At 22.0% G+C, this 14,872-nt stretch overlaps 3 protein-coding genes across 3 annotated transcripts; 1 reads left to right on the plus strand and 2 right to left on the minus strand. All coding sequences in view use genetic code 6, as the record gives it.

Moving 5' to 3' along the window:
* Positions 1-382: 382 nt before the first annotated feature.
* Positions 383-4,643, plus strand: TTHERM_000862739 (cyclic nucleotide-binding domain protein; the record flags this gene model as incomplete). The annotated part of the gene is made up of 14 exons (XM_012797875.1): positions 383-421; positions 478-527; positions 713-802; positions 1,079-1,168; positions 1,426-1,515; positions 1,787-1,876; positions 2,144-2,233; positions 2,476-2,565; positions 2,856-2,945; positions 3,250-3,339; positions 3,560-3,649; positions 3,919-4,008; positions 4,257-4,346; positions 4,550-4,643. 14 exons carry the CDS (start codon positions 383-385, stop codon positions 4,641-4,643), a joined length of 1,173 nt encoding a protein of 390 aa, XP_012653329.1.
* A 784-nt stretch (positions 4,644-5,427) lies between these two features.
* On the minus strand, positions 5,428-10,355 carry TTHERM_00862740 (transporter family ABC domain protein; the record flags this gene model as incomplete). Its single annotated transcript, XM_001017043.2, has 12 exons — positions 5,428-5,878; positions 5,939-6,774; positions 6,830-6,904; positions 6,969-7,294; positions 7,351-7,642; positions 7,942-8,547; positions 8,650-8,998; positions 9,062-9,357; positions 9,410-9,847; positions 9,907-9,975; positions 10,033-10,157; positions 10,229-10,355. The coding sequence occupies 12 exons, from the start codon at positions 10,353-10,355 to the stop codon at positions 5,428-5,430; spliced, it is 3,990 nt and encodes a 1,329-aa protein (XP_001017043.2).
* Positions 10,356-11,529: 1,174 nt separating this feature from the next.
* On the minus strand, positions 11,530-14,031 carry TTHERM_00862750 (hypothetical protein; the record flags this gene model as incomplete). The annotated part of the gene is made up of 1 exon (XM_001017044.1): positions 11,530-14,031. The coding sequence occupies one exon, from the start codon at positions 14,029-14,031 to the stop codon at positions 11,530-11,532; it is 2,502 nt and encodes an 833-aa protein (XP_001017044.1).
* Positions 14,032-14,872: the final 841 nt, after the last annotated feature.

Here is a 14,872-nt window from a genome sequence, read left to right on the forward strand (position 1 = left end):
TAAATCTTCATATTTCTATTAAAAATTTTTACATATAAAATAGTTAGAATCATGATATAAAGAAAAATTTGTGGTCTAGAGCTTTTTCATAATTCATTTTTTTGTAAGTAAGTAATTACTTGAATTTTTTCAATTTCTAACTACATACCTCCAATTCCTAATATATTTTAAGTGTAAGCTTTAAATAGAAATATTAAGATGAATGTTAATTACACTAACTTTTTTGTGATGTCTCTTCCTAAAAGCAAATTTAAAAATTCATATTTCATAATTACTATAATTTATATATTTATTTATCTTTTTTATCCACTAATAATTAATTTATTAATTAAATTTCGATTAATTGCTATTTAATATTTTTTAAAAATAAATAAATAAATAAATGATATAAAAGTTTAAATATTACAACAAATTAGAAGAAGTAATTATTTATTTTTTATGAGAATACTTTAAATTTATTTTTATAAATAAAAAAAGTTTTTAAACTCTTCACTTTAATCTCATTAGGATCTCCATATTAATCTGAGGTATGTTTAATTTATTAATTAATAATTATTAATAATTATGTTTTTAATATAATTAACTTTCAATTTATTTTTCATATTATTTTCCTAATAAAATCATTATTTCATATTTTTTCTTCCTTTTTTCCTTCAAAATAACTAATTAATTAATTAATTAATAATATATTTTCTTTTCAATATTTAAAAAGTTACAATTCAATTGCTGCAATTGGTGCATCAAACTTAAGTTTTGCTTTAGCAAATTGCACTAATCTCTCAAATTTGACACTTTCTCTTAGGTAAAACAGTTTATTTGTTATGAATTGTGATATCATTAATTATAAAAATGAATTTAAAATAATAAAACTATTTTAATTTATTAATTAATTAATTAGCTTTATATTTTATTTCTTTTTCTTTTCTATTATGCTTATTTTTTTGTTTCCTTTCTCTCTAATTTAACTCATTTTGTTATTTTCAACTTTTTCTTTTCTTATTAATAAATGAATTCGCTTCTTATTTTTTCCTTCTAACTAACTTGTTAATTTTTTATTTTTTCATCAATATATAAAAAGTTATAATTAAATTGGTGCAATAGGTGCATCAAGCTTAGGTTCTGCTTTAGTAAATTTAACTAATCTTTCAAAGTTGGTACTTGAACTTTAGTAAAAGCAATTTTTTTTTTGGATTGTGAAATTTAAAATTATAAAATTTACTTTAAACAAAAAACTCTTTTAATAAATATATTAGATAGATTTTTATTTGATTTATTTTTCTTTTTCTTTTTAATTTTTCTTGCATTTTTTATTCCTCTATCTTACTCAATTTAATTAATTTATAAATTTTCAACTTTTGATTTTATTATTATTTCATACTTATTCCTACTAACTAATTATATATTTTTTCTTCAATATTTAAATAGAGGTAATTAAATCTGGGCAAATGGTGCATCAAGCTTAGGTTCTGCGTTAGCAAATAGCATTAATCTCTAAATTTTGACGCTTAAACTTTAGTAAAACAGTTTATTTATATTAAATAGTGTTATTTTTAAAATAAATATGAATTTAAAACAATTAAACTCTTTTAATTTATTTGATAAATTTTATTTTTTATTTCTTTTTCTTTTACTTTTTTCTTTTAAATTTAACTCGTTTTTAAATTTTCAAATTTTGCTTTTATTATTAATTAATTCCTTTCTAATAATTAATTACATATTGTTTGTTTATTCATTTTTCCTTCTTACTATATAATTAATTTTTATTTTTTCTACAATATTTAAAAAGGAACAATTAAATCGGGGCAATTGGTGCATCAAGCTTATGTTCTGGTTTAGCTAATTGCACTAATCTCTCAAATTTGACACTCGAACTATAGTAAAAAAAGTTTATTTATTTTAGGTTATGATATTTTTAATTAAAAAAATGAATTCAAAACAATAAGCTCTTTTAAATTATTTGATTTTTTTTCTTTTTCTTTTTTTATTTTGCTTGCGTTTTTTTTCTTTTAATCTTTCTTAAATTAACTCTTTTTTCATTTTCATTTTCAACTTTTACTTTTATAATTCATTTCTTACTTTTTCTTAATTTTTTCCTTCTAACTAACTAACTAATTAAATAATAATATTTTTTCTTCAATAAAAGTGACAATTAAATTGGTGATGAAGGTACATCAAGCATAGGTTCAGCATTAGCAAATTTTACTAATCTCTCAAATTTGGCACTTTATCTTAGGTAAAAACATATCATTTGTATTGATTTGTGATATTTTTAATCATAAAAATGAATTTATAGTAATAAAATTCTGTAATTTATTTGAAAGTTTCTTATTTTATTTATTTATTTTTTTCTTTATTTGTTAATTAAATTAACTCTTTTTTCCTTAATTATTAATTAATTTCTTATTATTTCATGTTTTTTCTTCATTTTTACTTTCTAACTAATTAATTATATGCTTTTTTTTAATATTTAAAAAGTAATAGTTAAATTTGTGATTTTGGCGCATCAAACTTAGGTTCTGGTTTAGGAAAGTGCACTAATCTCTTAAATTTGAAACTTGGACTTTCGTAAAAACAGTTTATATATTTATTTGTTTGTTTTGGATTGTGATATTTTTTAATATAAAAATTAATTTAAAATAATAAAACTCTTTTAATTTATTTATTTGATAGCTTTTTATTTGAATTAATTTTCTCTTTCTTTTTAATTGTTCTTAATTCTGTTTAATTTTACTTATTTATTTTTTTATTTTCAACAATTTCTTTTATTATAAATTAATTTTTTATAATTTAATTTTTTCCTTCTAACTATCTAACTAGCTAATTAATTATAAATTTTTTATTGAATGTTTAAATAGTTGCAATAAAATTGGTGATGAAGGTATCTTAAGTTTAGGTTCTGCTTTTGCAAATTTAACTAATCTATAAAATTTGATATTTGGACTTTAGTAAAATCATTTTTTTTAATTTGGATTGCAATATTTTAATTTTAAAAATGAATTTAATAAAGCTCTTTTAATTTATTTAATAGTTTTTTATTTGATTTATTTTTTTTATTGTGTTTATGTTTTTTTCTTTCTTTCTTTCTTTCTTTCTTTCTTTCTTTATTAATTTAATTCATTTTTTATTTTAAACCTTTTGCCTTTATTATTTATTATTATTTTAAAAAGGTTTTTTTAATTCTTTCCTTTTAACTAAATAACTAAATAACTAACCAATTAATTTTATATATTTTTTTCAATATTTAAAAAGATTTACTCCGTTTAGTGATAAATGTGCACTAGGATTAGGTTTTGCTTTAGCAAACTGCATTAATCTCACAATTTTGACACTCAATCTTAAGTAATAGCAGTTTAATTGTTTTTGAACTGTGATATTTTTAAATATAAAAATGAATTTAAAAAATATGAATTTATTTATTAATTTGTTTATTAGCTTTTTATTTGGTCTATTTTCAAATTTTGCTTTTATTATTAACTAATTAATTCATTAATTATTATTATTATTTTTTTCCTTCTAACTAACTTATTAATAATATATTTTTTCTTTAATATTTAAAAAGTGGAAATTAAATTGGTGATGAAGGAATATCAAGCTTCGTATCTGCTTTAGCAAATAGTGTTAATCTCTCAAATTTAACACTTGAACTTTAGTAAAAATAATTTATTTGTTTTAGGTTCTGATATTTTTAATTATTAAAATAAATTTAATCTGTTTTATTGTGCTTCTTTTTTTTTCTTATCTATCTATCTATCTATCTATCTATCTATCTATCTATCTATCTATCTATCTATCTATCAATCTTATTTAACCAATTTTTATTTTCAACATTTGCTTTTATTATAAATTGATTAATTTATTATTTTTTCCTTCTGAGTAAATAATTATACATTTTATCTTTTATCTTTAATATAAAAAAAGTTCTAATTAAATTGGTGATAAAGGAGCATCAGGCTTAGGTTTTTCTTTAGTAAATTTCATTAAGCTCTCAAATTTAGCACTTTATCTTGAGTAAAACAGTTTTTCTGTCTGTTGGGATGATGATGTTTTTAAATATAAAAATTAATTTATTTGATTTATTTTTTTCATCTTATTTATTGTGTTTGTTTTTTTCTTTTCAATATAACTTAATTTAAGTTATTTTTTATTTTAAATTTTTGTTTTTATTATTAAATCTTTCATCCATATCTTATATTTTCTTCATTTTTTCCTTCAAATTAAAAAGCTAATTTTATATTTTTTCTTCCAAATTTATAAAGAAATAATTAAATTGGTGCAAATGGTGCATCAAGCTTAGGTCTTTCTTTAGCAAATTGTACTAACCTCTCAGATTTGAATCTTAATCTTTTGTAAAATAGTTTAATTATTTATTTTTGATTGTGGTATTATAATAAAAAAATGAATTTAAAACAATAAAAATTATTTAATTTATTTGATAGCTTAATATTTTTTTTCTTTTACTTTTTTTTATTATTCTTCTAATATTTTTTTATTTATTAATTTAAAATATAATTTTTAATTTTTAGTAATTTATTCTAATTTATAATAAAAGAAAAAACTAAATCAATGAATAATAATAATAATTGAAATTTAAAAGCAAATGTCTCAAATCTAAAAGATTAGTTGTCTTTGAAATAATTATCTGATGGTGATAGACAGACAGACAGACAATTTGTGAAAAATGATGAATAATATAAAATATTTGAATTTTAGAATATAATATGTATAATTATTTTATATATTGCAATTGTATAATTTAACTTAAAATATATATAAATAGATAAATAAATAGACTTATTATTATTTTTATATTGTAATTAAAATATTTAATTTTTGTGATTTTAAGCTAATTTTACACTTTCTATTTTATAATTTTTTTTATCAACCTGATTTTTTAAAGATATTTTCTTATTGCAAAATTTATAAATGAAATTAATTAATTTTAAATAAGTGATAATCAAAAATATCAAACTACTTTTAATAAAATATAAAATATTTGAATATTAGAATATAATATGTATAATTAATTATTTTATATATTGCAATTGTATAATTTAACCTAAAATATACATAGATAGATAGATAAATAAATAGACTTATTATTATTTTTATATTGTAATTAAAATATTTAATTTTTGTGATTTTAAGCTAATTTTACACTTTCTATTTTATAATTTTTTTTATCAACCTGATTTTGTAAAGATATTTATTTTCTCATTGTAAAATTTATAAATGAAATTAATTAATTTTAAATAAGTGATAATCAAAAATATCAAACTACTTTTAATAAAATAAATGAAGTCAAGTAAAAGGAAGCATGAAAAAATATAGAAGTAATTGAAATATAAAATAATAAAAACAGTGATATATATAAATAATATACTTTATAAATTAAGATATTAATTAATTATATAGTAAATATATTTTATTTCATTATGATTTATTTTGTTAGAACTGTGAGAAGTAAACGAAAATTGAGGCAAGTGAGCTTTAGGAGATTTAAAAGTCACTTATCAAGCCTTACTTTAAGCAGAGATTATTTTCAAAGAAATCAAATGTATTGCTTAAAGAGAAATTTTAGTAAGGTAAGATAAGAGCAATTTGTTAATTGTCAGACTGGTCATTTAGAAGTTTGGCTTATTGGAATTGCTTTAGTACTTCTTATTTGGCAACTTCTGTTTTTTATGCTGTAAAAGTAATTTTGTAGCCTTCTCCATATTTTTCTTTCAGGAATTAAGGAGTACCGTAGCAGATAAACTTACCATTAATAAGAATACCAATTTTAGAGCACAAGCACTCAGCCTCATCCATGCTGTGAGTCGTTAAAACAATAGCTCCATTTCTTAATTTTAGACTTTGACTGAGAGTGTTCCATAAAAATCTAAATTATTTATATTAGAATTAGCTTCAAAATTATTTTTAAAAATCTATCTATATTTACCTTCTTGCAATTGGATCGACACCTGATGATGGTTCATCAAAGAATTACATGTCTGGACCTCCAATCAATGCCATAGAAACACATAGTTTTCTTTTATTACCTCCACTCAATTAAGAAGCTTTTCTATTTATGTAATCTTCTAATTGCATTACTTTCAAGAAATAATCTATGCTTTCTTTCAGATCGTTTCCTTTTAAGCCTTTAATTCTTCCAAACAAGCGGAGATGTTCAAATACAGTCAAATTTTCATATAAATTATCGAATTGTGGGCAAATTCCTACATCTTAATAAACCTCCATTAAACCGCTTTCGACTTCAATGTTTTTGAGTTTTACACTGCCTTAGCTCTTAGGGATTAGAGAAGTTAAAATGTTAAAGGTTGTTGATTTACCAGCTCCATTAGGTCCTAATAAGCCTAAAATTTCTCCATTTTAGACTCCAAATGAGTTATTTTTAATAGCAGTATAAGGAGGTGTCTTTTTATCTATCCTATAAGTCTTATAGAGGTGAGATACTTTTATTTTATCTTAACAATTCATGTTAGAGACTCTATGATCTTCTGCAGCTACTTCTGCAGGAGTAGGTTGATTTTCAAATTCACTGTAATCGATTTTAGGATCAGCCTTAAACTTTTCCGTTCTTTGTTCAATTCTTAATGCGATCCAAGCATAAACAATACCTTAACCTAGAAGGATGATAACGTACTACCAAATTTGATTTTACCAAGATGGGTAATTGGCATCGTTATATTCTTTGCTGAAAGGTAGAGTGTCTGAAGAAATTAACTAAGTTCCAACATTATAGCAAAGATAAGGAGAAATAAGTACCATGAAGCCCTTATATTAAAAAATAAATCAGTATTGAATTAAATATTTTATAAATTAAGCTTACCTAAGCGGTTTTTGACTGAGAAGCAATAAGAGCTGGGATTGTATAAAAGAGGAAATAGTTGACAAAGAAAACAAGCTAATTAAATTTTAAAATAATGATGAGTTAAAAAAGGAAGGAAATGTATTATTAAATGAAATACCTTGTAAGCTGTTTAAGATTTCTCAAAAAAGAAAGAAAGGAAATAAGATTAGCAAATAATTGCGAAGATAAAAAGCTAGGTTAAACCAAAGAATTCGCCAAAATGATCTGTAACTGCGTTAAATCCAATTATAAAACAGATTATGAAGAAGATATAGAGATTGATTGAAATAAAGATAAAATCAAAAATGAAGGTTCCCAACCAGTAGGGTAAACTTCTGCATCCCATAACATTAAGGGAATATCTTAATTTTAATTCTCTCTCCATGACAGGAACTCCACAAAAGCTGGTTGTAACAAAATTGTATGCGATCATGCCAAAAATTCCTATTAATTTGAAGAATAAATTCAGTAAAGGAATAGATATTGTATTCAAATTTTACCGAAAATGATGATTTAGAGGAATTAAACAGATATTTATTGGTCAGGATTTGTGTTATCATTATTAACTGTACTCTCTGTTATAGCGTAATTAGCAACAAATACTCCAACTAATTGTAGTAAAAGAGGTAAAAAGAAGCTTATAACTATAGAAATTGATCTCATAGTTATAAAGACCTTTCTTTAGAAACATCCAAAAGTTTAGTTTAAGAAATCAAAAATGGGAGCCTTTTTTAAGCATTCAGGAAGAGCAATATTAGAGAAATCTGTGAATTTTTCTTAAACCAACTAAGTCTTTGATAAAAAAGATATTAATTAATTCAAATATATTTATCTTATTTTTAATAAGAAACATATACCATAATTCCTTTCTATCTTTTTTCACTGCCATATCTAAATTTTATGGCAGAAGAATTTTTATAAAAATTGTTGGTAAATTAAGTCCTCGACATATTTGCGTGGAAGAGCGGCTAAGGAATTATGGTAAAGAATTAAATAAATGTGTAAAAATTATTTAGAGGGAAAATTAGATGGTGAATGAATGAAGAAGAATAAGTAGAAGTTTTGTTAAAGTGAAATTAAGATAATTTTACTTGATTTTCAGAAGGATTTAAATATTTATTTTCATCCATACCAATGTTAATGAAAGCGTCTTCAAGAGTATTTGCTTCTAGATCGAGATTGAGCTCATTATCTTTCTCTAAAGTTGAAAAAAGATTTGAAAAATGCTATTTAGAAGAAAAGGGGAGAGTGAATTTAACTATTCCAACTTGACTCTAAGGGTTGTACTTTGCTTCTGGGATGATTTAATTTATGATTTATCTAATTTAATTGCATTTTTCTGATGACAATTGATATTCTTTTTTAGAAATCTCTGGTGCTTCATTTTATTTCAAATCTATTTAAGATTTTTAAGATGAGTTTATTTAATTTTCAGATTTTTTAGCTATTGTGAGATGGTAGCCTACTCCGAAATTTCTTTTGATAAACTCGTTTGTGCCAAGAGTTAAAAGCTTTCCTTTAGCCATAATTGCAATACGATCAGAGCATTCTTCTGCCTCTTCCAAATGGTGAGTAGTCAAAATGATTGTTCTTTACTCTTTTTTTAACTCAAGTAGAATTTGTTTGATTTCTTTTCTTGCATTAAAATCTAAACCGCTTGAAGGTTCATCCAAAAATACAATTTTTGATCCTCCAATCTATTTTTATCAATTAATTAATTTAAAATTATAATGTGTTATTTATTTGCAATATATAAAATTATCAAATAGATAAATTTTTAAATATATTTAATAATTTACAAGTGCCATTGCCAATGAAAGCTTTCTTTTATTTCCTCCACTAAGAATTTTAGCTGTTTTTCCTACTTCGTTCGAAAGTTAACATTTTTTAATAAGATATTTTATTTCATTTTCTAATTCAACTCCATCTTTTCCTTTGATTCTTCCTATGAATTAAAGGTGTTCTTCTATTGTAAAATTATCATATAAAACATCCTTTTGCTAACATAATCCAATATTTTAGCGAATTTGATCTTTATTCTAATCAAAATCTAAGCCATTCATGATTATCTTACCCTAATTTTTTTAAAGTAGCCCAGTTAATAAAGATATTGTTGTAGTTTTTCCTGCTCCATTGTGTCCTAACAAGCTATTAAAGATTTTAGTTAAAACATTTTTTAAAAATCAAATTTTATTTTGAAAATTGTTTTACCAAAAAATTTGCTTTTCGTATAAGGTGAGCGATAAATGGTCAACAGCTGTAAAATCGCCAAATTTTTTAACTAAATCTCTCACTTTGACACTCACAGAAAGATTTTAAACATTCAAAAACTCTTCTTTGTACTTTGCTGAGCAAAAATCAATCTCATTTTAAGAAGCATTCATCTCTTCATCATTCTTTTTTTAGTTTTAGCTAAAAATTTAAGAGCTGTTTTTAGGATTTTTCTTCCAAATCCAATTTATGAAGAACAGAGCATCCCTCTGAGTTCCATATTCATTTTTTACAACCTATTTTAAATTTAAATAATTAGATCAATAATGCTTTATTTAAATCAATTACTTGATCAAAGTATAAATACAAAATGAAGTAAACAATTGTATCTATGACTAGCATCATTATTCCATTACTATAGCTATAATTTTTTGCCATTTTAGAATAACTAAAGCTATGACTTGATTAACTAGAGTTCCATCCAGCTGATAGGAAGATGAAAATTATACAAGTCTATGGAAATAGAGATAAAAGGTTTAACAGATTCTAACTTTCTTGCACAGTATCTACGGCTGCAACATATTGCAAAGCTGAAGCTATCAAGTGAATCAGAGTTATTAAGTCAGATGGTAATTTTGGATGAGAAAAGAATGTGGTGTACATATAGCATTAACTTAATGCTGCGCAAATAAATAAAGCATATGCCAAAATAATTTCTCCTACTGTTAATGAGCTATCAGAGAATGATTAAGCAGCTAAACATGGAACTAAATAAATCACTCCAATCTAATTTATTATATTTTTTCTTAATAAACAATTTAAAATGAAAAATCTATCTATTTTACGAGAAAAGCTTTGCCAAAATTAAATGTCAACCAACCTAGGTTATAAGAAATATCTTTAAGTCCCATTATCTTTATATTAAAAAGCAATATTAAAAAACAATTAAGCAAGGAATAGATAAATGTTACTTTTTGAGTTTCTTTGTATTTCTCAGACTTTTCGTTAATAAAATTGAAGACAAAAGATCTTAAAAACCCAGAAAGGGATAATGGTAGATATAAAGCAGCTATGAATTGCAAAGCGCTGGCGTTTTCTTTTGTTTAGTTTAGATTATAAAAAAGTTTAAATATTTAAATTTTTAGTGAAGGTCAAAAAGATTATTACTTGCTACTATATTAAATATGGCTGAAATTAATGGAGGAAAGATATCCCTTAAATACTCGTAGGATCTTCTGTTGAGTAAAGCATTTTTTTTAATAATAATGCTTGCTTACTTTAGAACAGTTGACATTTTAAATGATTTAGATAATTTATTTGAGAATTGTAATTATAAATAATTGAACCTTATAATTTTGATATATATATGTAGGAATATAAAGATTTCTTAAAGCTAATTTTGAATGGGACCATCTGTAAAAAGCTTATGTTTTCTGATGCCTTGTTTGAAATAAATCTCTATAAATAATCCAAATTAAGCATTGATTATTTTAATTAATAGAATTCATCGTATTTTACAAAGCACAATAATTGATTTCGCAAATTAAGAAATAAAGTAGACAAATCATACCATTTCAAACGAAAGACAATAGACAAATCTTTATTTAATCAAATTTCAAATTTAATATAAACACTTTCTATTTTATATTAATCAAATCAAATCAAAAATTTTTCTATTTAGATCTAAATAAATTCAGGCTAAAAAATTATAAGCAAACAATATTTATAATTTTTTGTTTTATAAAATTTGGTAAGTAATGAATCATCTCTTTTCTGTAACAATTCTTAATATTTGTTAAAAGCTAGCTTATTCTTTATAAAAGATATGCGATTAAAGCTTACTATCTACAAATTAAAATTAGACTCATTTTTCTTTTGTAAAACATAATCATACTCAATCTATATTAATTAAGACATTCAAAAATTTTTGTATAATTTGCATTAAAGATAATGTAAAAAAAAATTATCTATCCTTCAAATAATATTGATTGAGTAAATTTTAGATTTAAAATATAAATAATTAAAAAACATTCAACTTGGCTTCTGTTTAATTGTAAACCAATAAAATTATGCATTTTACTTTTATAATTTGCATAAATAAATTTAATTCATTAAATAAAATGTGTCCAAAATTTACTATTTGATTTGAGAGTTTGCTTTGAATATTAAAAAAATAATTTAATTCATTTGTAATCAAAAAAATTTAATATATATATATATATATAGTACCCTAAGGTAGGCTACATACATGAATAAAAACGAAGTATTAATTATTAGTTCAAATTAAAATAAATCTCTAAAATCTCAAATAAATGCATCAAACAATAAATAAACATAAAATATATATAAATAAGTAAATAAATAAACTTGCTTGAATATAACAATTTGTTTATCCAAAAGTTTTTTTACTTAATAATTTATTTAGAACTACTGAATTTTCTTAAATAAATAGAACAATTTCCTTTTTATCAATATTTTAAAATTTTAATTTTATTCTATCCATAGTGTATAAAGATCATTCCGTTAGATAGTTGATTGATGTGTATTTAAACGTCTAATTCATGGTGTTCTAATTATAGACGTTCATCTTCTACAATAATGTCTTTATTAATAAATTAAACAGAATTTTATTTCACATCATAAAGGCTAAGAATGTTTTAAATAAGAAATTGTCTTCCTGAATAATAACCGAGATAGAGTATTTTTTAAGAGGTCTTTATGTTTTTTAGGAAAAAATATTATCTTTTCCTATCAATTTCATATTTATTTTCTTAATCATACTACTAAGCTAAACAATTTTTTATTTATTTTTTTATTTCAAATTTTTTATTTTGATTGAATTTAATTAAAACATTTGGTTTATTAGGTATTAATACATTGAATGTACTTTTCTTTACATTAAGATATTAAGATTGTAAGTTTATATCGAAAGCTTATTCGAATTTGTGCATGTTGATAAACTTAAAATCAAACCTTGTTGTCATATTTAACTGATAAAAATATAAATAACATGAATTATATATTTTTTTAAAGAAGAGCAAAATAAACTGCTTTTTTTCTTCATCATAATGAGAAAGTAGACCTTTTGTATATTTGCATTTGTGAACTGTTTCTTAGATAATTTATTTTTAATTGGCATCAAATATACAAAAATATTCACCAAATCCATCGTCATAAATCAATGGTAAAAATAAAGAGTTGCTTTTTCTATCAAATGTGAATGATGAAAAACATGTAATTTCGCTTTTCAATTCTTAAATTTAAGGAATCTTATATTCATCAGTTGATAATGAATATGAGCTAATTTTACATGATTAATTTTTTTGGGTAATAAAAAATTATTCAAAGCTACTACGATTAAAGAAGTATTCTCTGATTATCCAATCATTTTGCAAGGGAAGCTCAAAATATTGAGGAGTTATTTTATTTTAATTGATTTTGTAAAGCACAATTTTTTGATTATCTTAGAAAGTAAACAAATCCATATTTGTGTCTATTAGCATTTGAAGATCAGAGTCATTTAACTATTTTATTTAGTATTAAGCTTGTTTCTCTGCTTGTTCTTTGAATGAATGAAAACCTATGAAATTAGATACAAAGAGAGAATTATAAACTTTTTTATCCATATAACAGGGATAAGTTAACTCGTTTTTGTAAAGTATTGGGTGAAAGAAGTGTTTTATAAAAAAGTTTTAAGAAAAGTAGAAATTTTAAGTCTACTAATTTACTTAAAAATTGCTAACATAATTTCTTTCACCTTTTTTCTTAGATATTTTGATTTGTATCGAGGCTTATGAATCTTTTCTTGTCCAACCTTAATCCATTAATTCTAATTAAAATAGTACAAAGATACTATCCTAATGAAGAAAGATTCTTTAAGTATTTGTTTCATAATTTAAACCATAATATTTTTCCATTTCCTTTTAAAAAAAATTCTATTCTCTCCAATCTGATAAAATGTAAGAATTACTTCTCATAAGTATCAAAAAAGTCCATTTGGAAAACTTCTTTCTTTAGCGATCTTTGATTGAAATAGGAATAGGGAAAGCTGAGAATACAGGTTTCAAATTATTTTAAACTTTTTCAATATTAATGTTAGTTTATCTAATAAGCTCTAAATTATTCTTATTTAGCTAATAAATTTTATTATTCATGATAACAAATAAAATCAAGAATTCCTATTCATTAATATTATATCCTTCAAGTTATTTACTTTTGGCATTCTTAAAATAGTATTTAAACTCACTTTATGTTATAGGCATCAATCTAAGCAAGACTTTATGTTAATCATTAAAATCTTTAGTAATAACTTGCTTATTGTTTAAGTCTATTCTTATTACTATTTAAGTACCTAGAATGTAAATTAAACCCGGTTCATGATAGTCTAACTCGCTATCAAAAAAGTTCTCAATACAATTATATTTAAAATGGCTTGTATCTTTTTTTCCAATAGAATGCTCTTTTTTGTATTAATAAACCAAAGATAAGTCTAGATTTAAAATATGGATATCAATTTATCCAATTGATTAGATAACTAAAGCGAGATATTTGTCTCCTAGGATTCCTGCTTGAACATCTAAATTATTGTTATCCATTTATAAGCAATTTACTTCAAAAGAAGGTAAATCTTAAGTGTAATCAGTAAAATTTTAGATATGTATTTTTACAACAGTGTTATCAATGTAACTTTATTTGGTAACAACATACATACACTATAGTAAATCGATAACCTTATCTCCTACTTTAATCTCAAAAGTATTCTTCTCATAGAGGTGAGTTGGCAAAAACACAACTTTTCTAAAGTGAAAATATTCATAATTTTATCTCTAACTTTTTAAAGGTGCAGTATGAACTAAAATATTTGTATTATCTATTAGATAGCTTTCTTTTGTTATATCTGAATTCTTTTTTACTTCAAACTGTTTGCTTTAAAGCCACTCAGAGTATTTATTTTTTAAGTTAAAATCCATTTTAATAGTTTCTTTTTTTTATTATTGTTTTTTAGAATTTATATTATTAAATATTTATTTAATTAATTATTTAGATTTTTCAAAATTTCTTCTTTTAATTAAAATTCAAAAGGCAAAAACCAAATTTAAATAAAATATGAAATAAATATCTAATAATTACATAATTATTTATTTATTAATTAATTAATTTCTGCTCAGAATTAATCATAATTTATAAATTTGTTAATTTAAACTCAAATGGGAAAAACAAAATTTAAATCAAATATCTTTTGCTGTTCTTAATTAAAGCTCTAAATTTATCATAATTTATAAATTTAATAATATTAGGTAAGCCCGTCATTAAAAAATCTAAAGAAAATATTTTTTTGTTTTTTAATAATTAAAACAAAATGCTAATTAAAAACATAGTTAGCTACTGGTATGGGTTCTACTAAAAAATTAATTGGAATATTTAAAAAAATAATAGAGTTAAATGCTTGCTGCCTTCAAAAAAAAATAATATTTTTTCTAATAATGTACTTTAAACAATAAATATTACAGTTTAAGAAGATATTATATTTATATATAATAAATAAATAAGAAAGTTAAAAATTTATTTTTAATTTAATTATGTATTAAAGACGATATTGAAGGATTTAGATAAGATATAGAAAGTATTAAGAATGCTAATTTATTAGAATGAGTAAATTTTTTTAATGAATTTTCATTTATTTTTGTAATTAGATTTATTTTAAAAAATATGAAAATTAATCTAATAACAAAAATATACTTAAATATGTCAAAAATATATTTTATTCTATCTAGTCAGTTCGCATTCTCATTATCCTTTATATCCAATCCC

Source organism: Tetrahymena thermophila (genome assembly GCF_000189635.1).
Source record: "Tetrahymena thermophila SB210 genomic scaffold scf_8254627, whole genome shotgun sequence".
Taxonomy (NCBI): Eukaryota; Ciliophora; class Oligohymenophorea; order Hymenostomatida; family Tetrahymenidae; genus Tetrahymena; species Tetrahymena thermophila.